This window comes from Ascaphus truei, chromosome 9 (genome assembly GCF_040206685.1).
Source record: "Ascaphus truei isolate aAscTru1 chromosome 9, aAscTru1.hap1, whole genome shotgun sequence".
NCBI lineage: Eukaryota > Metazoa > Chordata > Amphibia > Anura > Ascaphidae > Ascaphus > Ascaphus truei.
In genome coordinates, this window is record NC_134491.1 from 8,290,808 (window position 1) to 8,316,890 (window position 26,083).

The following is a 26,083-nucleotide window of genomic DNA, read 5'->3' on the forward strand; positions in this document are numbered from 1 at the left end:
CTGGCAGTTCAGTGCCAGAGTCGGTGTCTTTACTCACTGAGCCAATCCATCTACATTGATAAATATGATACTAGTTTAATAGTATGGGAAAACAGAGATAAAGCACACACAAACACGCACGCACACACAGTTAAAAACATGTTTAAAAAGTATTGCAGAGTCCACCTACAGGTTGCAGTGAAAGGTCAAACATGTACCTATCCAGAGCAAGAACATTCTGAAAGTCAAAAGCTGCTTCAGAGGACAGGCCCAGGTCTGTGTACAGAATTCCCCGGTACAGAAAAGCATTGAGGTTCTCATAGCCGTCGTGAAGAAGCACTGCAAGAAGAAAGAGAAATGTCAAGACAGGGAAAAACAGTAAACAAAGAAAAGGGTAAGAGAAGAAGAGAGAGAGAAAAGCAAAGGGACCTCTTCATTAGCGCGCAAGAAACGGCAAAATCATCTGCAAAAGGAAAACAAAGCAATAAAAACCAAAGTTGCTGCCAGATTCAAAAAGAATTATCTAAGCAAAAATACCCCTGCATTTGCATGCAGTTTGTGTGACAAAAGTGGTATGTTAGACATGAGTTGTCTTTGTTTTCATCACAAGTAGAAAAAATAAGCCAGTGTCTGTGTTATAAAGAATTTCTATTAGATTCGGCTCTCTTCCTCTACCTTTCATGTGAATGATTGATTCATTCTAATTTATTCATTTAATCTTTTATTTTTATCAATGAAATGATTATGCTTTATAATACTTGCCATCCAAAAAAACAGACTCATTAAAAAATCTAATTAACATACTGCTCCATGGCAGCCTAAAATGCTGTCCTTGCATTTATTTCTCTCTCCTCCTCTCATACCCCTTGAATGTCATTTATAAAACAAGCAGCTAACTGCAACTAATGCTGATGAAAAGAAGACAAGGCAAACATTGTAGATGCAAGCATCGTATAGATGACCTTTAGGAATATATACAGCTGGTAAACCCTGCTGATTCTGTAAATGTGTGCACAGCATCACTGCAAAACGTTTGAACACTGATCACGTGGTCATAACCCCTGGAAGTTCACTGGCTCTCTGATGCCACCAGACTTCCATCACTGACGTGGTTATAGCTTCCGTTCCACTAAGATAACTAAAAATAAGAAATATGGCAATTCGCTAACCATTCAGCCGCTGTGAGACAATTCACCGCTAACATTTCACTGCAGGGTTTTGGCTTTTTAGGATTAGGGGTTAAGGTTAGGATTAGATGTTAAGGTCACAAATTGCAGTTATCGGCTTTACCCCAAATGGTCCCCGAATATCCCAGACTCCCTAGGTCATCTGCGGTGGCGAACGGTCCTGCCTGTCAACTGGTCGGCAACCAAATTCGCCGCCACTAATTGTCCTAGACCGGCTAAAATTACGGTTCTTTTAAAAATGCCTCCATTTTCCCTTTTTCTTTGGCACCATATGCTGTATTTCACATTGTCAGCAGCCTGACAATGTGACAGTGTCTGAAAGCAAATTATCTATGAAACAAATATGTAACATGTTGGACACTGGCTCTTTTTCAATATGCTATGATGATATGATATGTTACTTCTCCATGTCAGGGAAGTCTCTGAGGGGCTTATTCACTAAAGTGCAATAGTGCCGATTGAGGACTACCGTACAGAAACCCCCACTGACGTAGGCATTCAGTCTGTTGGCATTTCCTTCAAATGCTTCTTGAAATATGCAGAAGATACATGTGAGGTTTTAAAAGCTTGTACACTAATAATTAATAATTAATAATAGTAATAGCATGTTCTTGCACAGCGCTGCTAGTTTTTACGTAGCGCTTTAGAGACATTTTGCAGGCACAGCTCCCTGCCCCGTGGAGCTTACAAGCTATGTTTCTGGTGCCTGAGGCACAGGGAGATAAAGTGACTTGCCCAAGGTCACAAGGAGCCAACACAGAGAATTGAAACCACAGGTTCCCCTGATACAAACTCAGTGCCAGTCAGTGTCTTTACTCACTGAGCCGCTTCTTTTCCTATACTTTAATACATAAAAAACGAATTAAAAAATATATATATATTACCAGAGATGCTAAAATCCTGCAGTGCATGCTGGGGATGAGACTTGCGCAGCAAACAACCGCGATAATAGAAAGCCATCCAATTCTTGGGATCCAAGTGAATTGCAGCTGAGAAATCTACTACTGCATCTGTGTAATGAGCGAGTTTGGTGTAAGCTCTTCCACGGTATGTCCTGGTCAACAAGAGAAGGGTCAAAAAGCACAGAAACCATCAGAAACCTGCTGAATCTGGACTTGATGTGAACGTTTGTATGATGACTGTTTATTTTGTATAGACATTAGCTGATTTCCATACTATTAGGGGGTATTAGTATAATTATGTGTTTGCCAAAAAGTCATTCAAAAGTGCAATGTCTATTCAAATCCATTCAAGTGAATAGCAATGTGTTACTGGCCCCTCAGGCCAAGTAGGGGTTAAAGTTGTTCTTCCATTGGTAATGTACTGGTGCAGGGGCGGCCAACTCAAGCCCTCAAGGGCCACCAACAGATTAGGTTTTCAGGATATCCCTGCTTCAGCATAGGTGGCTAAATCAGTGGCTCAGTTGAAGACTGACTTTTGGTGGCCCTTGCGGACCGGAGCTTGCCACCCCTGCTCTAGTGATACAGACTACTGCAAGTGTCATTTATCATATTCTCCCAAGGTAGCAATGAAAATGTTGATAATACCTGGACCACATCACCTTTGTAATAGATATGAGATAAAGTTAAAGTACTCAGTTAGGTAATTTTCTGGCCTTTATTTAATGTGCAGTGAAGCCGCTTCGCTATGTCAGGGAAGAAGAGTCCCACAGATACGAATGACACCTAATGGCGTATTCAATAAAGTGCAATAATGACGATTCGACACTCGCACTTGCATCAATGGGAGTTTCTGAGCGTTGGTGCCGATCGCACTTTAGTGAATAAGGCCGCGATTATAGTGCCGGCGATGGCAAACAAATACCTTGATTCCAATTAATCTGTGCATTGTGCGCATGACCGCGCGGATGCACGACGGAGAGGCTGAATCCTGAAGAGACAAATCAATTTGTTTTTTGAGCGCGACAGCCACGTCGTCACGTGAGCGGTTCAGGCAATGTGGGTGAACCGTACACGTTACGTCACGGCCACGCCTTCACCATGCCTCCCTGTCGCCTCCTGCCTGCAGTGCACCTTTCGCGGCGCGCATGACTTAACACGGTTGCGCGCTTGAGCATGCAGTATAATCCCGGCCTTAGCCTCTCAGAGTCTTCCCTGACATCACAGCATGCTGAAAAAGAGCCCGTGTCTAAATATGTTCAATGTTTGTCTCATGGATTATTATTTTGTCTTTGACACGGTCACATTGTCAGCATGCTGCCAGTGTGACAGTATGGCATATGATGAGAAAGAAAAAGGAAGGAGCAGTTTCCCCTACAGAATATATATATATACATATACATATACCATAATACTGAGTTAAGTTATGGTGAGTAAAAAAAGTGACAAAAACCCTCCACAGGAAAGCAAATATGCAAATATAATTGTATGCTCATCTGCATGTCTTAGGCAGGTCTGCAACCCCGCCTTTCCCCATCATCACCCAGCATACAGCACTTCCACTGCAGCAAGGGATTCTGGGAAATGACATGCAAATGAGCACACAGTGTCACTTTTTGCCTCAAAAACCATTTTTAACATGGTTATATATATATAGGGAACCCGTTCGTATAATAGTGTAAAATAGCACTTTTCCCCTCGAAAATTTTCAACGTTTTTGGGCTATTAAAACAGCTGAAGATGGCATCAGCAGCAAATAAAGGAAGGAAAGCAGGAAACCAAGTAGTGTCTAAGTTCTTCTCACCGTCCCATAAAAATTTGGAGACCCCGCCGGCTGCGCGAGACGAAGAGTCTGACAGTGGCCCCGCTAGAACATCGGAGAGAATCGCTGCGCTCCAACAAGCCAAACAAAAGTGATCAAGTTCTTACCCCGACCCGATTGGCCGTTGCCGAAATCCCTCTCCCTAGTAAGCTGTTATGGAAAGATATCGCCAAGATCCAGCTGTGAAAAGCTGAAGAGAACCCTGCTGAGCTACACCCCGTTGCAAGTTGGAGGATTACCCCTGCCCAGGAGAACGACCACCTGCAGTGGAGGGAGTTGAAGCTGTGAGATGGTTCATGCCGCTTACCTGATCGGCGATTTTGGAGGGGGAGAGGGGTGGGCTGTTTGGTTTTGGTGTGGCACCTGAGGTATTGAATCCTCCACGGAAGACCCCTCTGGAGGAAGCATCAGAGGGACACCCCCTGCTGACGAACGCCAGTTTCTACGAGCGGTCTGTGGGGTGTTTGGGTTGTGTGGGGAGGGGAGGATGGGAACCCGTCCCTTCCCTCGCGCCATAGTAGGGAACCACTCGTTTCGAACAGAGATATGCCTATGTTTCCCCCATCTCGCCCCCACTGGGTAGAGAAACGTGAACTTCACTGACTCGGCTGCCCTATAGAGAGACTATGGAGGCCCTCTAGTTGCCCAACCCAGGCAGTAAAAAAGAGTCAGATGCCTTGTATTATCCTATGAGTCCCCAAGCTAAAAGGTATGAGCACTACCAGCCCCATATCATTCACAATAGCTCAGCTGAAGACCCTTTTGTGATGCGTCCCTGCTCAATTGGTCTCGGCCCTCCCAGGATGACCCTTTAGCTGAAAATGCACAGGGAAAATACAGGATTATGTTAGTTTGCCCTCTGGATCTAACCATTCAATTTATATATTACAAAAGTTACTGTGGGTGACAACCCTTTCCCCCCTCCCTCTCCCCCCCCCTCCCCTCTTCCCCCCCTCCCTCTTTCCCCCCCTCCCTCTTTCCCCCCCTCCTCCCCCCCTCCCTCTTTCCCCCCCTCCCTCTTTCCCCCCCTCCCTCTTTCCCCCCCTCCTTCCCCCCTCCCCTGCCCTCCTCCCCCCCTCACTCATCCTACTCCCCTCCTTCCCCCCCCCCCTCTCCAAAAGGCTGTATCCAGATTTACACCAATCCGGCTACAGTACACAATTCTGGCAGAATGTACGGTTGGAAAATAAGCCTGAATCAAACCTGTTGTAATATACAATCTTCGTTATAAGGTTTGCCGAAATAGAAATTTCTGTTTGATGTGAATAACAGTCACGCAAAAAAAAAAGAGACTGTTTATTTACCCTGCTCCCCCCCACCTCCTTCCAAATCATCCGCAACGGGCCGTCCCCATACAGCCCACTCCCATCAGATTGGGAAAAGGTTCAGGGGGATAATCAATGATTTCTCATTGGTGGCTATCTGGAGATCCCAACATCAGGGCCAGCGGGACTATACCTTTTACTAGGCACCTCACCAGACCTATTCCCGTATAGACTACTTTCTGGTAACCAAGAATGTCCTAGAGGCCGCCTCAAGGTCAGATATCGGTCCAATCACCTAGTCAGACCACGCACCTATCACCCTAACCCTCTCCGTACCATTTGTGTTACACATGTGAGTGTATTGCATTATACTTACCTTTCATAAATTTTATACAGTCTGCACTATGCCCGGTTCTTTTGTTCATTACTAAAGGTTACCAGAGCGCATACTTCTATTGAGGCAGACACCCATCTCCACCGCAGCTGGCAGATCATCACCTAAAGATACCATTACATACACACATCCATCCTCACATTTGTGAGTATTCTATATATAGAAGACATCCTCACTTTTATTATTTAAACAATATTGCACTATCAGAATATTATTTTCTGTCTTCACATGTTTGCGCTTCCCAATGATCACCACTTCAGTAATAGGAGCTACCAATTAAGAATAGTTCTGGATAAATCTACGATAATAGTTCGAAAATCTGAGGAACCGTTGAATGGCTTTGAGAGTGGTGGGTTGAGGCCAATCCAGTACCGCTTTGACATTAGCAGGATCCATAGTAAGTCCAGTGTTGGAGCTAATGTATCCAAGGAAAACGGTGGAGGCTTGGTGAAATTAACACTTCGAGTTTGGCGAAGAGTCGGTTTTCTCGTAGGCGAAGAAGTGCCTGCTTTACATGGGACACATGTTCTTGTTTGGATTTGGAGAAAATCAGAATGTCATCTAAATAAATGATCACAAAAAAATTGAGAAGGTCCCGAAAGATTTCGTTGACAAAATCTTGAAACACAGCTGGGGCATTATACAGACCGAATGGCATGACTAAGTACTCGTAATGTCCATCTCTGGTGTTAAAAGCAGTTTTCCACTCATCACCCTGGCGAATCCTGATGAGGTTGTAGGCTCCACGTAGATCCAACTTAGAGAAGATATTGGCGCCTTGTAGGCGATCGAAGAGCTCAGATATAAGAGGAAGAGGGTAACAATTCTTAATGGTGATTTTATTGAGACCCCGGTAGTCGATACAAGGGCGTAAAGAACCATCTTTTTTCTTTACGAAGAAGAAACCGGCACCCGCAGGAGAAGTAGAGTTACGTATGAAACCTTTCTGGAGATTCTCAGTAATATACTCTCGCATGGCCTTGGTCTCAGGCATGGACAAAGGGTAGGAAGCCCCTCTGGGGGGAGAAGAATCCGGGACTAGTTCAATGGGGCAATCGTACCGATGATGTGGGGGTAATACCTCAGACTTAACTTTATCGAAGACGTCGCTGAACTCGGCATACTCCTCAGGCAAAAGTACCCTTTCCTTTGCCTCGGCCGTACACAAATGCTACTGGTTTTAATGATACAGTTCTTGGTACAAAAAGAGCTCCATTGAATGGGATCCTTATTTAGCCAATCCACCTGAGGATTATGAATCTGTAACCAGGGAAGGCCAAGGATTACTGCTACGGAAGGCGTATGAATCACATTAAATTGGATATCCTCCATGTGATCAGTACCTTTCTTGAGATGAAGTACCTGTGTCTCCAGTAAAATAAAGGCTGGCTGAAGCGGTCTTCCATCAATGGCCTCAAGTCCAATCGGTTTCTTTCTAGGTATGAGGGGGATATTGTGACGTTCAGCAAAGCCTTGATCTATAAAGTTGCCTCCAGAGCCGGAATCGAGAAAGGCCTGGGTGGAAACACGAAACCCATTCCCAGAGAGAGGGATGGGAAGAAGGATTCTAGAAGGGTTATCAACAGAAATAGGAGAGAGAGAAATGGTTCCCAGTGAGACTCCAATAATTCTCATGGGAATTTCGCATTTTCCTGGCTTATTGGGACAAAAGTAGGCCAGGTGTCCAGGTTGTCCGCAATATAGACACAGACCCGCAATCAGGCGACGTTGTTTCTCTGATTTGGAGAGACTCGTACCTCCCAGTTGCATGGGTTCAGAAGTATCTATTGAAGGAAATTCTGTCATGCTCACCTGGACCGGAGTGATTCTGGATGAGGATGATCTGTGGTGTACTCTCTCTGCTTTCCTTTCCTGAAGACGGTGGTCCACTCTGATGCAGATGGTGATAAGATCCTCCAGATCCGTGGGACGGTTGAAAGTCGCCAATTCGTCCTCTAGGGTTTCAGAGAGGCCCCGCCAGAATGCAGCAGGCAAAGATTCATTATTCCAATCCGTCTCTGCAGCCACGGTTCTAAACTCAAGTGCATATTTTGCCTCAGGACGATTACCTTGGGATATATAGAAAAGGGTAGAAGCAGCAGATACCTTGCGGCCAGGTGTCGAACACCCTACGGAACTCCCCGGTAAAGGCTCCGATGTCCTGAGTGAGATCAGACCTTCGTTCCCAGATAGGAGAAGCCCAGGCAAGTGCGTCATCTGTGAGGAGAGAAATAATTTACGCCACCTTGACGCGTGGAGAGGTGAAGCGGGAGGAGTTTATCTCAAATTGAATGAAGCATTGATTCAGGAACCCCCGACATTCTTGGGGGTCCCCTCCATAACGGTTGGGCGTAGGTAACCGGGGTTCGTGGAAGGAATGAGGAATGGACATAACTTCCCCAGGAGTGGCAGAACTAGGAACAGGCCGGGATTTATGTACAGAGAGAGTGAAAGTTTTAAAATTCTCCTGGATAGTTTGTATATGATGGTCATAATATGTAAGTCTTTCCTCAATGCTAGACAAAACGTTGGCATGCGTGCTCAGAACTCTTCCTACCTCAGCGGGGTCGAAGTTTGTGTGGCTGAGCATACTGTAACACGTAGCTCACTACAAATGAAGCGCAACCGCGGTGCTGAGGTAGGGAATTGAGAAACGCCAACCCACAGCCACGCGGGCGCGTCTAGGATGTAGATTGGTTGTGCAAGCTGGATCAGGGTTATAGAGTGCAGAGTAGTCGTATATACTTGCCAGGTCAGGATTGGAGAATAGCGGATCGTTGGGGTACTTTGCCAAGGTCAGGATTGAAGAAGAGCAGATCGTCTGAGTACTTTGCCAAGGTCAGGAGCGGAGAGAAGCGGAGTCCAAGAAACTAGCAGGGTTCAAGCAACAAAGGGTTAATCAGGCAGACAAGGCAAAACAAGGTATCAGCAACAGAATGCAGCAAGGCACGGCGTCACACTGACTATGCTCAGCAAAGTAAGCTGAAAGTGCAGGCTATATATAGGAGGAGGCTCCAATAGCAAGCAGGGGCGGAACCAGGAAGTGAATCGTCATAGGCTGCTGGTAACTACAGGTGTGTCCAATGATGCAGCCGATCAGGTAGGAGGTTGCTTGCAGCCCGCACGTGTCACAGGGTTCAGCGGGCGGGACTTGGAGTGTGTGATACTCCCACGCCGGTTCCTAGAGACATCAGAGCGGGGGCAGAGTCTGGAACGCGCGTCACTGCCATGCTGGTGTTGTTTAACAACAGAGCGGGGACGGAGCCTACCGCGCGCATCAGCGGGGAGACTAGACGAGCGCCCACGACGTACAGCCATGTGAGGGACGGGATTAGAGGCCGCAGAGGGCGGAACAGACTGTGCAGGGTCCGCGCACGCGCGTCACAGAACCGGAGGGCTGCGCAATTTGAGTGTCTGTGACCGAAGGGCCAGGATGAGGAGATGGTCCCTGAACGCCGGAACGGCGAATCCTCACAAAGGCAGAATGAATATGCACAGACACTCCATACTCCATCACGAAGAAGGAAGATACTGCTCACCTGTGGGACATCATTTCTCACAACCAGATTATTCCGTAAATGATTTAAAAATCAAAATCCTCAATGGAATGTTTAAACGTACCCAAAACGGAAAACATTTGAACTCAGAATGATAAGACTCTTTGACACCAAAACCAAAGGACTTAAAGCGGACATGGGTTTTCTCACACCCTATCAAAATTGTTTGTAATTATCCTGCTTGCCTCTATTCTCATCCACACTTTCTCTCTCCCTCCGCCCCCACAGCATCCCTCCCCCTCCACACCTTTCCTTGTCACCCTCCCCTGGCTTCAAACACTTTTAACACCCTACCTTATCTACAGTACATATCTGATTTTTTTTTCCTCTCTACTCTGTTTTAGCCATAGATTCCTGTGTATATCAGTATTGCTTGACCTGAAGGAGGGGAGAACTCTCGAAAGCTTGTCCTATGACACAAATTGTTAGTCCAATAAAAAAAGGTATCACCTAATACTGAAGAACTCATTTATTCTGCACTATTGCAACTGGACAAACACGGCTATTTTCTGCTTTAAAAAAAATAAAAAATATATATATATATATATATATATATATATATATATATTACTTCTTCTTGGTTGTTTAATCCACCGTAACATGGGGGCGAATAGGAATGCTTCATATTGACCAGAGTCAAGTGGGAGATTTAAACCTCCATTATGTTTGCCCTGGTGGGGAGGAACCGGCGGTACTTTCACCAGTAAGTATCTCAGTAAGAAGGGGGGTCCGTAAGCTGAAATTAGTGCAGTTTTGTACCAGAGACCCCCTGCTCCTCAGTAATGTTGAGAAATCTATGTATTCAACTTGGAATGCACCTAGAGTGGTCAGACGTCCCGTATGTATGGGATTCTCCCTTTTTTCAATGTATTGTCCCATTGTTCCTGAAAGGTTTGTCGGGAACATAATTGTCCTGTATTTCAGGGGAAACGGAACAATTCAGGGGCACATGCAGTTCCCGTAGGAAGGATGGCAGTGATGAAGTAAAATTGCTGAAATGAAGATACTGTAGATATATTACTGAAATGGACTGGGTGGGTGTAGGAGGACATGTGCAGCGGTACACACTGGAGACTGTTTTAAGGTGAAATTATAACAAGGCTTTATTGTGCCTGTCGCTTTAAACACAGCAAAAATCAACATAAGAGAATAAGCCAAACAAAAAACCTATCTCTGCTTTGGAGACTATCTATACATGTAGCTCAGCCCTCTCTGACTGGGTTGGTTAGCTAAGCTATTTACCAGCCCCAAATCATGGAGACATTTATCAATACACATAGACATAGATAATAGTCTTATACTTAAAGTCTTATGTGTTAGCTGGGCTGCTGTAGGGGAAGCTTCTCTGCTCTCTTGGATCCGCACCCGTGTGTGCTAAGGCAATCTCCGGGCTCCAAGTTAGAATCTTGTCCCCTTTGTCTTGTGGTCAGCTTGTCGCTCAAGACATCTGTCCTTCCTTGGTTCAGCTCAGTTGTGGACTTAGGGCTGGGACCCGCTGCGCCCGGTGGCGCGGGCGGCTGCACGGGCTTTCCCCACCAGCAGGGGAATCCTCCCGAGCCGGTCCCGGTCCCTCCTGGCTGCACAGCTCACTACACGCTGTGACGCGTCAGCCGCTAGGGGATACAAGAGAATTGTAATCCCTAGCTTCGACGCGTCACGTGGTGTGGCTGTGAGCCAATGAGGAGGGGAGGCTTCGGGAGGAGGAGAGGCTTCGGGGAGCGGGGAGGAGTGTGGAGGGAAAGCAGCGTCAGTGCCTGTTTGTGTGTGTGTCGGAGTCCTATCTGTGTTTGTGTATGTGTGTGCCTGAGTGCGTGTATGAGTGTGTGTGTGTGTGTTGCTTATTATTACTTCCATCAGCAGCTCCAGCCCAAGCCCGTGGAGGGAGGGAGGGGGGGAAGAGTATCGGGTCCCTCCGCTCAAGCCTCCCACTCCCGCTCCCGCTCCCTACAGACCGCATATCGCGGTCTGTGTATGTCAGCGCCCCGCCTGTCTGCAGTGCGGGAGCGCTGACGGAGGGAGCGGGGCCTTAGCCTAAGGAATCTCTGCTCTGTCTCCTAGTTCAGCTCAGGTGTGAGCTAAGGAGTCTCTTTTCCTGTCTCAAAGGCAGGCTTTATCTACCACCTGCAATCAGCCAGGTGGTGTTAGTTAATTGCCTACCAGCAGTTAACCACCACACTGCTGGATTAGAGGCACATTTGTGAACAGGGATAAGTCCCCTGTTACAGTGGGTCTCTGGAGAAGGATTGAAAGCAATGTTCAGTTTCCATTTTGTAAAATCTGTTATCAATTTTGTGTGTAAGAATGTCTGTCTGGTGTAGATGGGGTTTCGCTCCTAAGTAGATTTGCGACTGTGACTGTAGTTTACGCCCACATTCCTAGTGAAAGTGTGTACCAGGTACCTATTCAGAGATGTTTTAGGCCAGTTCTAACCAGGTTTAATGAGTTGTAAAATGATTGGTTGAAGAATTAATGAGTGGTTAGTATAATCTGCCTAGTAACACATTTTAGACAAAGGAAATTACATGTATAAAAATCCTGCTTGGACACTCACTGGCAGAGAGTCTTATAGACTTTTGAATGAGTATGATCATACTTTGCAATAAACTACTTATTGAACCCGTTTGTCAGTTTGGAACATTGACAGCGGTGTCCTCACTGTTTTGTGAGAATGGAAAGGCATATATTGAACATATGTTTGCAAATATATTTTTTACCATTAAAAAAAAAAACGAATGTGACACTTAGGGCCTCATGCAGAGAGCAGCGCTATTTAAAATTGGAGAGGGGAATAAAATGTAGCTTTAATGGAGAGTTTTTTTCTCCTTATGCAGAAAGGGCATAAAACTGCATTTAGAATCCTTTCTGAATATGGAGAGTTTCAACCAGCGCTATGAGCGCTGTTGAAAATAGTGGGAAAAAAATCGAGTTTTTTTTTTTTCTCCCCCACCGGCCGCCGAGCGCCAGCTGCTTGGTGGAGAAGCAAAATGTTGAAAATCTCGCCATTTTTTTGGCGCGAACAGCCACTAGATGGCGTTCGCGGCTCTCTGAATACGGCCGTTTTAAACACTGGAGAGATTAGGTTCTCTCCAGCCGCGCGGCGAGTTTCAGGAAAAAAAAAAAAAATGGCGCTTTTTTTAAAACTCGCCATTATCTGCCTTTCTAAAGGCAGAATTCGGCAAAACATGCCGCTTTCCCTGTTAGCGCTGCTCTCTGCATGAGGCCCTTACTCTGTTTTGTAAACCTCATTATTATGGATGATGAATAATATAGTTCTATAATTTGTACTGAAAATAATGTAATATAGTTTTGTTGTATATTATGACCAAGTATTATTGCTATAGTACTGAAAACAAATGAGCCATAAAACTTTTTAAAGTGCAACTCCGAGGAGCCTCCTCTTCTTCCATTGCCATCATCAGTGACGTCACAATTATGTGATCGCTCGCAATGTGACGGAGGGGCTGTGGCACTTAGAAGCTGTGGCCCCTCCGGCACTCACAGGGTTAAACCAATCTAACTACGATTTGCTTTTGTTCCCCCTTGAAATGTATTGCCTTATGTTTTTCTTAGGGGCTTTGGAATGGGGGATTGTTTGACAATCAAGTGTTTTTACCCTTGTCGCAACCAGTGCTTATCATAGAGCCAAAAATGAAAGTGGGGGGGGGGGGGGCTCTGGCTGTACAAACTCTTGTTAAACACACTGACATCAAACAAAAAGAAATCAAACATCTCTCCGACTCAGAGTTCCCCATGCTTACATAATAACATTAACAAAAATCATACTCATAGGTTCAGATTTGGGTAAAATAAAGGCATCAATCCCCCAGATGTAACTTAAACTTGTAAATGCCATTAGTGAACTTTGGTCTTAGAAGGAGTTGCCTGTTTAAGTGGATTCAGAATAATGAACCTACCTGGCCTCTACATTGTGAAAGTCTTGCTTGATGAGAGCAGAGAAATCTTGCACAGCTCCGTTCCAGTTACAATGCTCAAAATAGTACAGGCCATGCTTCATAATGGCATCTGTCCGGCTTGGGTTGATGGAAAAACACTACATAGAAGAGATAAAAGTTCAATTTAGTTCATGCCTCAGTCATCATACATTTGTTGGAAGAAGACATTGAATATTTAAAAAGAAGAAAATGATTAAGATTGGTATAAAAAAAAACAGAGAAGCAATAGAAGACCAATAAAAATAAAGTCAAATTATGTATTTAAAAAATATATATATTATTTAGTCACCTCATAGTAAAAAAAAAATCCTTAAAAATGCCACCACATGTAACGAGTCAAAAACAACCTATTGTATACAATTTAACAATCTAATTGGCTACCTTAAACCGTGCTATAATGAAAGATTTGGCGCCTTTTGTTCCTCTGGAATTACAAATTGCGCTCCTTACATACTAACTTCAAAAAATCTGTTAAAAATTTTAACAAGTGACAGATTCTGGTAAAAAAAGAAAAGGCATAAATCCCACAGATGTATCCTCTTAAAACATCAATGCTCTTAGTACACTTTAAAATAAGATGTCAACTTGAGAGAAAAGATAACATATGAGACAGAGCGCAATCCTTTTCTAAGTAGCACAAAGGTTAATATAAGTAATAAGGTAAGAAGCCGCCTATACTTAAAATACAAATGGCAGAAGAGAAATCTATAAAAACCATTGGGGCTAATGCTGGTTTGGTGCCACTCAGGACAAGCCCCCACAGGTCTGTCATTTAGTGCGCTGTTGATTGCTTGATGTTGGTACGCAGGAGTTCCAAAAACAGTCTCTTCTCCATTATGCAGACATAACCCATTTACATGTTGTGAGCAAGTATCTGACAACACTTGGCCCGCTGACTTGCTCTTAAAAAACAAAGATATGTCTGCATTTTGGGGAAAAGATCCTGTTCCATTACTTGGAAAGATCCAGTCATGGATGTAAGCTAATGGAGTCTTTAGATTTTTCTTCAATCCAGTGGGTAGAGTAGTGCAGGTTGGAGAGGACCACTGCTTGACAACAATGGACACATTAAACCCCAGGGCGATAGGTTGCCCACCACTGTAGTTCCCTTTTCTTTGTTAAATAAGAAGGTACTGATTTTGCACTTTTTGTCAGTTTTTCACCTTTGAGACTTAGAATCTGTGTTGTGTGGTGACCCTGACCAATCACAAACATGCACCTCTGCTTACAGCGATGAGGACGTCTGAGAATTGCAATTAAGCATTGTGATCTACCCAAATATTATCCCCATTTAATTTGACACACAAATAGTGTGTTAATACCATAATCTATTCATAAAAAACGGTTATAAATCAGATCAGTAAAATGTATACTATAAGTATGAAAATAAAGACGCAGTAGAAGTTTTATCTGGTTGCAGCCCCTGATGTAAAAAGAATGAGTGAACACACAAAGGTAAGATAACTGCACCTGTGCATAGTCATCCATAGCAAGTATAACCTCGTCCCGTGACTCGTACACCTGTGCTCGGCGGAAATATGTGTCATCGTCAGTGGGACGACATTTAAGAGCTTGGGTGTAGTTCAGAATGGACAAGGTGAAATCCTTCTTCTGTTTATAGATTTCAGCCTTGGACAGGTAAGCATCTGTAAGGTAAGAAAAGCAGATGCTGTGGGTCATGAATACCATGGTGGAAATGTATCAAAATTGACATCTGCATCAATTTGTAGGAAGCAACATATGAACATTTCAAATCCTTCTTCTTACAATCAGCGTAGATCTTTGAAGCAGAACATGGCGAAAAGAGAAAAGAAAACGGCACAACTTTTGATACATCTCAATATTGCACTGACTCTCTTCCCACCCTAACTCCTGCTATAACAACTCCCCCAAAAGCTCATGGTGCAAGTAGAGCAAATTAGAACAAAAAATGGAGCAAGCACATTGACACATTGATGCAGCTATGAAGTCTGCGACAGTTTTGGAACAATGCTCCAGTTTGCCACACCTGATACATATCCTCTTACATGCAGGAGTTACTAAGAAAGATATATCTGTGTGCAAGTGTACATATAATTACTCACCAGGATACACAATTACTTACACCACAACAGAACTTGTACAGAAACGTCTAACTGGGTTACCGAAAACATGAGATGGGGCAGCCAGCATGGGAGCAGAATACAGGTATAGAGGTTGTCAGCTCGAGAAGATGACAAACATATACAAATGTTACTTACACAGAACAGGAAAAAATATCACAAATGTCAAGAGGCATGTTGAAAAAGGAACATATCTGCATTTCCAGTTGCAGCCAAAACAAGAACAGGACAGTGCAGCAAAGTTACCTGCATGGGTTTTGTTGAATTTAACAATGATGTTCAGGTCATCCAAAGCCTCGCTTGTCTTCCCTTGCAGAAGGTAAATTAAATGTCTGTGCCAATATGCATCTAGCAGCAGTGGTTCATGTTTTATAGCCTGTGAAGACGATTAAATAATGCACGTATCACAGGCAGCGTGGTACATGCACATGGGTTTATTTATCAAAGTTACACTCATCTGAAAAACTGGGTGCACAAAGATGTGCAAATGAATTTGCCAAGTTTACAAAGTTGATCTGATAAAGACTTGCAACATCTTTTCTTTTATTTCGGTGAATAAATTACTTGCAAACGAATAAGGAGTGTGCTCGGAATACTGTGATGCTTTGGGAGATACACTTCTCAGCAAATGTGCTGCTGCCATTTTTACACTATTGTTGTTTAAGAAAACATTAGGTAAAAAAACGGGCCGATTAAAGAGAGCCACAATGATGAATATGATAACAAGGCCCTGATCATCGCATCTTTTGAATCTTTGCTGCTTTTCTAAGTTAGGCTGCGCTTATAGTGCCTGGCGACGGCGCCCCTGACGTCGCTCCAAAACAAATCCATTGACTCAGTCACAAGTGCTTATAGTAGGCGCGACGGCGACGGAGCACGGAAATTTTTGAAGCCGGGTAAATTTGATTTTTTGTAGAGACAGTCGCCACATGTGACTGTCTCTAAACCAATCAGGGAGTGCTGCCCGCCCCCTTCGTGATGTCACTGGCCTTGTCGCCAGCGACGTCGCTTAAAATTAAAGTGTAACTTTCGCTAGTGGCGACGGGTGACGTCATCAGTCGTGTTGCCGTCGCCGGCACTATAAACGCAGCCTTAGATGAGAGGTTTTTTTATTAACAAGTGCTTCACAAAAGCAGTATGCATTGTATATTCTGTTGTATTCGTTATTTAACTTTTCACAATAACACCTTTTAGCCCTAATTTATAAACCAGCCATTAAAAATGGTACATAATGTGCTATATTGCTTACGGTTTTCATATTATTTCAATTTTAGTTTTGCTCCATGGGACTGCGTCATTAACAAATCATAAGGTTTTTCTATTCTTATTGAATACTAGTAGGATAACAAACAATACAGCTCAACCCTGTTATAGCGCGATCCGCTTATAACGCGGTTTGAGCGTGGACCCCAAATTTAAAAAAAAAAAAATGTAAAGTTTTTTTTTTTTGCACACACACTGCATACACTCACAGCACACTGCACACACTCACAGCACACTGCACACACTCACAGCACACACTCACAGCACACTGCACACACTCACAGCACACTGCACACACTCACAGCACACTGCACACACTCACAGCACACTGCACACACTCACAGCACACCGCACACACTCACAGCACACCGCACACTCACAGCACACTGCATACACTCACAGCACACTGCACACACTCACAGCACACCGCACACACTCACAGCACACCACACACACTCACAGCACACCGCACACACTCACAGCACACTGCACATACTCACAGCACACTGCATACACTCACAGCACACTGCACACACTCACAGCACACTGCACACACTCACAGCACACTGCACACACACACACTCACAGCACACTGCACACACTCACAGCACAGCACACTGCATACACTCATAGCACATACTCACAGCACACTGCATACACTCACAGCACACTGCACACACTCACAGCACACTGCACACACTCACAGCACACTGCACACACACACTGACTACCACACAGTTTCACACAGTCAAATACACACACACACACACACACACAGAGAGACACCCTGTCTCTTTAAGGGAGCTTGCTCTCGCAAGGTGGAAGCAGAAGCAGGAAGCAGAGACAGGGAGAAGAGCTGCCAGATGCCGGGTAAGTGCTGTTGCCGCTGCCCCACGGGGTCTGGGAACGCTGGGAGAGTTCTCAGCTTTCCCCCTCAAGTGGACACGGTACCACCACAAAAAAAAAAAACTTGAAAAAAAAAAAAAACTTGAAAAAAAATAATTATTATTATTTATTTTTTTCGGTGGCCATTTTTTTCCGCGACCCCGTTTATAACGAGGTGGTCGCGGGTGGCCCCCGAGGACCACGCTATAGCGGGGTTAAGCTGTACATGTATTTGTTAATAATGTTAAAGTATAGGATTTTATACACTCATCACATACTTCACGATGATGATGATTATTATTATTAATTTAACTACAATCTAAAATATGTAAATTTGTTATTTTTATCTTTTTAATATACTTTTTATTGTATGACGTTCTTGTGATTTATTAAGAGATATTTGTATGTATGTATGTGTCTTTATTTATATAGCACCATTAATGTTCATAGCGCTTCACAGCTGTAATACACGTGACAATCATATAAATAACAAATAATACAAATAACAATGGGAAGACACGCTTCAGACATAAAAGTGATACTTAGGAAAAGGAGTCCCTGTACCAAAGAGCTCGCAATCTAATTGGTAAATGTACAGAGACAGTAGGAAGGTGCTGGTAAGTGCATTTGCAAGAGGTCACGGTCAATGTATGCGGTGTAAAGTATCAGCCACAGAGCTACTCAGACTGAAATAAAGAGATGAAGGCTTCCGGAGCGACAGCAAAACAAGGCAATGAGAAAATTGAATACCCAACCGGTCACAAAATGTAGGCTTCATTGGTGCAAAAAGAGAGCAAAGTCCAAAAATCTCCCTCCATGCGTTTCACGCCGCAAGGGCGCTTCGTCAAGGAGCACCAATAAAGCCTACATTTTTTTACCGGTTGGGTATTCAATGTTATCATTGCCTTGTTTTGCTGCCGCTCCAGGAGCCTTCATCTCTTTATCTTCAGTCTATGCACCGAATCCTGGAGGCGCGCTACTGAGGGAGTGTGGGAGTCTTATCTACACACTGCTGAGAACGCTGCAGACCCGCAGATGCCAGGATCCACGGGACCGGCATTCCAGTGTTACTACAATTGCCTGACACAGCATTACCGGATTGGAGTGGGTAGCTATAGAGGTAAGATAACCTTACTTACCTCTGAGTCCACATCCCTCAGCTGGGCACACTCTGCACCCTTAATTCCCTCACCTTTTGGCAACACCATACATACACAGATAGGACACTGTGTCAGCACTATCTCAGAGCGCAGGACAGCAGCACACTCCACAGAGCTACTCATATGCTTCAAAAGGAGGTGTGTTTTAAGATGGGATATTTCCATATGATAACTGTTAATATCAATAACGCAAACATTTTGATATCAACTTTTAGATGTTCTACAAGTGGTTGGGTCAACTGCAATTACTGCTACCGCATTGCTTCCATCACTGTAACTTTAGTAACTGCACAATATGTCCTTCAATTCTGAACACTACTTCCCTTGGTGATTGTGCATTTTTTATTGGAAAAGTAATCATTTAAAGACTAAAAGACTCAAAAATGAAGACTCCTGGACACAGCCCATCAAATAGCAAATCTTAGGCCTCGGGCATGGTGCCTCGGACCGCGCTGATCAGCGCTCCTGCTCTGCCTCGCCTGCTCAAACTGGAGCTTTTTGGTGTCCTGGCAGGCGAGGCAGTGAGCGCGCTTTGGGATCGGAGGTGGGGTGAAGGCGGAACGGAGGCGTGGCGGGAGGCGGGGCTAGTCCCTCGCTCCCATTGGATGTGAGCGGTCACGTGACCGCTCCTCTGCTTCCTGCCTGTCTCCTCAGAATTTCTCAGCCTCCGCACGCATGCGGAAGCGTGAAGGAGCAGCTGCTAAAGCTGCACTGATCACAGATGAAAGGGGTAAGTTCATCTGCTCAGCGCGGCTCAGCACGGCTCAGTGGGGTCTGTGGGACTATGTCCCAGGCCTTAGACTTCAAAGCCTGTTCACTTTTCTTACCATATCTAGATCTTGAAGAGCTAGTATCAGCTTCCCCAGCTTCCTATTCAGTGCACCTCTTCTGCAGCAGTGAAATGCCGAAGACACCTCCTGCCCTTCTACTAGAATTGTCAGACGTGCAATCTCACTCTCCATATCCTCCACGGATGCCATTGGGTCCTCCACCAGAACTGGCGGCACTGACTCCAGAGGTGCTGCCAACGAGACCTCCTTGCTGCCTTGCTCAGGCTGGCGGCCTATATTAGTCAGATCAAAATACTGCTCTGTCTTCTCCACTAACGCCCGGCTAGGTGGAAAGACTTCATCAAACCATCTGTTCCAGATATCTCTCACCCACTCCCGAACCCCTGGACCAGCAGGCAACCCTCCATACTCCTTGGCAAAACAGCTGAAGTCCAGTGCTGGTGGGAGGCTACAGCTCCGGGGACGTTTCAGAAGAACTGCAGAAAATGGTTTAAAATAGACTGGGAGTTTTACAAGCGATACAGATCTGTGTAAGAGAGAAAGGGTTATGCGTAAGTAATCTCGAACAATATTGAGGCCCATATTTAATAAGCGGTAATATGCCATAAGACAGCTTCCAGAGCAGAAGGCGAATGAGCCATAAGGTATCTTCCGAGCATCATTTTATTCATATGGTTATATATGTATAGTCGTAACATGATCAAAGCAAGGATGTACAGTTATAGCTAAATGACTGACCCATAATTGTGCCCCTCCTTGTTTCTATTATTTTAAGATGTAGCCATGGTTATTGCACCCTCTCACAAATCAGAATGCAGAATATTGCGTTATAATGCAGAATATCTCAGATTTTCCATAGGATTCAATGGCAGTAATACAGCATAATATCACACAATATACCACCATAACGGGCCAGCGGGTGCAATAAACCCTGTTACATCTCTACATCCCAAATCATGTTCAAGAAGAGGATTCCAGATCAGCATTGTGATGGGGGGCAGGATGACAGGTTGGTAATATATACATAACTCTGCATTTCCCAAGCTTGCTCATATTGGAGAGGTAGATACAACATTGACTATCTCTGTTAAAAATTATTACACAAAATCTCTACAGAAGAAGTTAACTTTTAGCAGGCCAATAAGTCCATGGCATTCGGTCATGTGATCGTTTGTCTAGTGATCACAAAGTCACAACTCACCACCTGACTTTGCAAATGGGAGAGGAAGTCCTCCTCTTTCATTCTGTCGTTAGAAGCTATGTGAGAGCTGTGAACGTAATGTATGTACCCTAGAACCTAGCAAAAAAAGTGATTCCGTCCTCTGGGCATCACAAGGACCACCATCATTAGGACATCTAAGAGTTAAGGCAATTATTTGTATTTTACTATTTGTATCACTACATAGAGCAGGGATGGCCAACTCTAGTCCTCAAGGACCACCGACAGGCTAGGTTTTCAGGATATCCCTGCTTCAGCACAGGTGTCTCACTCAATGATTGGACCACTGATTGAGCCACCTCTGCTGAAGCAGGGATATCCTGAAAACCTGACCTGTTGTTGGCCCTTGCAGACTGGAGTTGGCCACCCTTGACATAGAGTAAGTGTTTATACACTTTAAAGAGTGCAGCCATACTCTGAGATTTGAATACAGGCATACCCCGCTTTAACATACGCAATGGGACCGGAGCATGTATGTAAAGTGAAAATGTACTTAAAGTGAAGCACTCCCTTTTTTCCACTTTACAATGCATGTACTGTACTGCAATCATCATATACATGCATAACTGATGTAAATAATGCATTTATAACCAAAATAAATACAGTAGGCTTTATTCAAATAAAATGAATGGGAGCAAGCAAGGAGGTGAGAGGCGTGCACGCGGGACAGTGCTGTATAGCAACTCTTTCTCCTTCTCGCAGTCTCACTCAGTCTCTCTCTCACTCAGTCTCTCTCTCACTCAGTCTCTCTCTCTCACTCAGTCACGCACTATCTCTAACTCAGTCACGCACTCTCTCTCACTCAGTCACGCACTCTCTCTGACTCAGTCACGCACTCTCTCTCACTCAGTCAGTCACGCACTCTCACTCACGCACTCAGTCACACACACACACACGCACTCAGTCACACACACACACGCATTCAGTCACACACACACACGCACGCACTCAGTCACACACACAAACGCTGTCACACACACAAACGCTGTCACACACACACTGTCACACACACACTGTCACACACACACTGTCACACACACACTGTCACACACACACTGTCACACACACACTGTCACACACACTCACACAGTCTCACACACTGTCACTCAGTCACACACTGTCACACACTGTCACTCAGACACACACACACACACACACACACACACACACACACACACACACACACACAAACACACACACACACACACAGTCACACACACCCATTGTCACTCAGTCACACACACACACACACACACACACACACACACACACACACACACACACACACACACACACACACACACACACACACACACACACATACACACACACACACCACACACATTGTCACACACACACACACACACACACTGTCACTCAGTCACATACACACATTGTCACTCAGACACACACTCAGACACACACACACAAGCAAAGATTGCAGCAGAAGATCATCTCCTCCCCCTCACTGTTGCTCTGTTGTAGCTCCGTAGTTCACATCACATGCAAAGTTTCGCAGCAGACAGGAGGGAGGAGGGGGGAGCGGAGGAAGCAGAGCCAGGAGCTGCAGTGAGTGCAGGCGGAATCACTGGTTTAGCTGCTGATTTATGGAGCGGGAGTGCAGGGGAAAGGGAGAGGGGACGGAGACATATGGGAGGGGGAGGGCAGAGGGAACGGGGAGATCGGGGGCACCATAGGGACAAGCATGAAGGAGGTTGCGGGATTGTTGAGCTGCGCACGCCGCCGCATGCGCACGCCGCCGCATGAGCACGCCGCCGCATGCGCACGCCATCCCCTGGTGTCCGTACTCGCGAAGCACGTGTACGTACACAGGGGTATGGTGCAACTAAAAATAAATGTACGTACTTGTGAGTGTACGCAAAGCGGGTGTACGTAAAATGGGGTATGCCTGTATGTATGTATGTACTGTATTTATATAGCGCAATTAATGTACATAGCGCTTCATAGCAGTAATAGACGTGACAATCATATAAATAACAAATAATATAAATAACACATAAAGGGGAGAAGTGCTTCAGACATAAAAGTAACATTTAGGAAAAGGAGTCCCTGCTCCGAAGAGCTTACAATCTAATTGGTTGGTAGGAAGAACGTACAGAGACAGAAGCAGGGCGTTCTGGTAAGTGCGTCTGCAAGGAGCCAAGGTTAATGTATGAGGTGTTAATAATCAGCCATAGAGCTACTCATATGCTTCCTTAAGCAGGTGTGTTTTGAGGTGGGTTTTAAAGGTGGATAGAGAGGGTGCCAGTCGGATATTGAGGGGAAGGGCATTCCAGAGGTGTGGGGCAGTAAGTGAGAAAGGTTTAAGGTGGGAGAGGGCTTTAGAAACAAAATGGGTAGAGAGAAAACATCCTTGAACAGAACGCAAGTGTTGGGATGGTGTATAGCGAGAAATTAGGGCTGAAATGTAAGGAGGAGGATAAGAGTATAAAGCTTTAAAAGTGAGGAGGAGAATTGAGTGTGTGATACAGGATTTGATCGGAAGCCAGGAGTGGGATTTCAGCAGGTGAGACGCTGAGACAGATCTAGGAAAGAGCGATTCTGGCGACAGCATTTAAGATAGATTGTAGGGGAGACTGGTGAGAGGCGGGAAGCCCAGACAGCAGGAGGTTACAGTAGTCGAAATGGGAGAGAATGAGGGTCTGAGTCAGAGTTTTTGCAGTTGAGCAACAGAGGAAAGGGCGTATTTTGGTAATATTGCGGAGAAAGAAACTACAGTTTTTTGCTACCTTTTGAATGTGAGAATTGAATGTGAGAGGAGTCGAGTGTGACCCCTAGGCAGCGTGCTTGGGCTACTGGGTGAATGATAGTACTTCCAACTGTAATGTGGAAGGAGGAAATAGGGCCAGGTTTGGGAGGAAGTATGAGGAGCTCTGTTTTTGCCATTTTGAGTTTAAGTCGGCGGAGGGCTATCCAGGATGATATAGCAGAGAGACATTCAGAAACTTTAGTTTGTACAGCAGGTGTAAGGTCAGAGGTAGATAAGTAAAATTATGTGTAATCAACATAGAGGTGATATTTGAACCCAAGAGATGTGATTAGGTCACCTAGAGAGAGTGTGTAAAGAGAAAAGAGAAGAGGTCCCAGGACAGAGCCCTGGGGTACCCCCACAGAGAGATCCATAGAGGAGGAGGTGGTATTAGCAGAAGAGACACTGAAAGTACGATGGTGTAAGGAATCGGGGAACACGTCCCCTGCGGCGTGTTCCCTCCTTACCTGCCACTGCTGCACCTTCCGCTCCAATCTCTAGCCATGTGCGCACCCCTGCTCTGTTTACAGTGCGCGCGCACTCGCAGCTCTTCAAGACGTACCACGGAGCATAGGTCCGCGGCCACGAACGTGCCGCGCCTCCCTCGCGCACTGCTCCCCAGCTGCGTGTCAAGTATCTCTATACCCACTTGTCTCCTGCAGCCTATCACAGAAGACCAGCACTTTTAACACCTTTTATTCCTTCTTGGATTAATCCACTAGGCAGGACAACATTGTTGAATAAAATGGGGTTTATGTGGTGAGACCACAGACATACAAAAAATGAACAAAATATAATTTCCCCCATCACCCTTCATCATCTCCCCCATCACCCTTCATATTCTCCCCCAGCACCCTTCATATTCTCCCCCAGCACCCTTCATATTCTCCCCCAGCACCCTTCAACTCCCCCAGCTCCATTCATCTCCCCCAGCACCCTTCAACTCCCCAGCTCCATTCATCTCCCCAGCACCATTCATCTCCCCCAGCTCCCTTCATCTCCCCCAGCTCCCTTCATCTCCCCCAGCTCCCTTCAACTCCCCCAGCTCCCTTCATCTCCCCCAGCTCCCTTCATCTCCCCCAGCTCCCTTCATCTCCCCCAGCTCCCTTCGTCTCCCCCAGCTCCCTTCATCTCCCCCAGCTCCCTTCAACTCCCCCAGCTCCCTTCATCTTCCTCAGCACCATTCATCTCCCCCAGCTCCATTCATCTCCCCCAGATCCATTCACCTCCCCCAGCTCCATTCATCTCCCCCACCTCCCTTCATCTCCCCCAGCTCCCTTCATCTCCCTTCATCTCCCCCAGCTCCCTTCATCTCCCCCAGCTCCCTTCATCTCCCCCAGCTCCCTTCATCTCCCCCAGCTCCCTTCATCTCCCCCAGCACCCTTCATCTCCCCCAGCACCCTTCATGTCCCCGAGCACCCTTCATGTCTCCGAGCAACCTTCATGTCCACCAGCACCATTCATGTCCCCCAGCACCCTTCATCACCCCCAGCTCCCTTCATCTACCCCAGCACCCTTCAGCTCCCCCAGCACTCTTCATCAACCCCAGCACCCTTCTGCGTCATCTCCCCCAATCCCTTTCACCCTCATCATCACCCCCCCCCCCCTTGCCTACCTGATTGTGGCAGCGGCGGCGGAAGAAGCGGCGGCGGCAGGCCTCAGCCTTGAGGATGGGGGGGGGAGCGCATCAGTGCCGTAACTGCTGGTGCTGGAGCGGGCTGGGGGGGGCTGAAAGCACGTTAGCGTGTCAGGAGCGGGCTCGGAGGGGAGGGAGACTGGGAGAGCCTCAGCACGTCAGCCCTGTAGTGGAGCACCTCAAGGGAGGGGAGCGCGTTAGCGCATCATACTGGAGCGGGCTCGGGGGGGGAAGGGGGGAGCGTGTCAGCGCGTCAGCCCTATTCTGTAGCGGGCTCGGGGGGGGGGGCGTGTCAGCGCGTCAGCCCTATTCTGTAGCGGGCTCGGGGGGGGGAGCGTGTCACACCGCTGGAGCGCACTCCTTCCCTACCAAGGAAGGGAAGTGGGGGGGGGGGGTTGAGGGGGCCATCGCGGGCCGCACAGGGAGTCTCGGCGGGCCGCATGTTGTGCAGGCCTGGTCTACCTCAATGATATTCTTATTTTTTCAAAATCTCTCACTGAACACATCCAGCACCCCAAGCTTGTCCTCTCTCGTCTCCGCAAGAACCATCTCTACGCCAAGATGGAGAAATACATGTTTCACCAAACATCCACTTCCTTCCTAGGATATATTATTTCTGAAACCGGTTTCTCTATGGACCCCGATAAACTCAAGGCAGTTTTGGACTGGCCACAACCGACTTCACTCAAAGCGATTCAGCTATTCTTGGGCTTCGCGAATTATTATCGCAAATTTATTCGTAAATTCTCTTCTACCGTGGCTCCTATCACAGCTCTTACAAAGAAAGGGGCAAATACTTCTGCCTGGTCCCCTGAAGCACTTCAGGCCTTCGACGCTCTCAAGAATGCATTCGTCTCGGCCCCCATTCTACGCCATCCTGACCCCAAACTTCCCTTTACCCTGGAGGTTGATGCATCAGACATAGGTGCTGGGGCCATTCTTTCTCAGGGGCAAAGCCCCCAGGACAGACTACACCCTTGTGGATTCTTTTCCAATAAGTTTTTCGCCCGCAGAACAAAACTACGATGTGGGTAACCGCAAACTTTTGCTATTAAAATGGCGCTTCAGGAGTGGAGACATCCATTGGAGGGTACCGAAAACCCAATTTCGATCCTCAACGATCATAAAAATGTATTATATATTGAGGGGGCTCGTCACTTCGGTTCACGCCAAGCTCGCTGGGCTCTTTTTTTCCCAAGAT

General features: G+C 45.9%; 1 protein-coding gene across 4 annotated transcripts in view; it reads right to left on the reverse strand.

The window, feature by feature from the left end:
* The window catches only part of TTC6 (tetratricopeptide repeat domain 6), a 230,889-nt gene that overhangs the window by 122,647 nt on the left and 82,159 nt on the right, over window positions 1–26,083 (reverse strand). For all 4 annotated transcript variants that reach the window (XM_075613298.1, XM_075613300.1, XM_075613299.1 and 1 more), the window contains 6 exons: window positions 19,294–19,783; window positions 15,405–15,534; window positions 14,527–14,702; window positions 13,018–13,154; window positions 2,051–2,220; window positions 198–318 (listed from right to left, as the gene is read on the reverse strand). In XM_075613298.1, coding sequence (XP_075469413.1) covers window positions 198–318; window positions 2,051–2,220; window positions 13,018–13,154; window positions 14,527–14,702; window positions 15,405–15,534; window positions 19,294–19,783 — 1,224 coding nt within the window. The remainder of the gene's footprint in view (window positions 1–197; window positions 319–2,050; window positions 2,221–13,017; window positions 13,155–14,526; window positions 14,703–15,404; window positions 15,535–19,293; window positions 19,784–26,083) is intronic.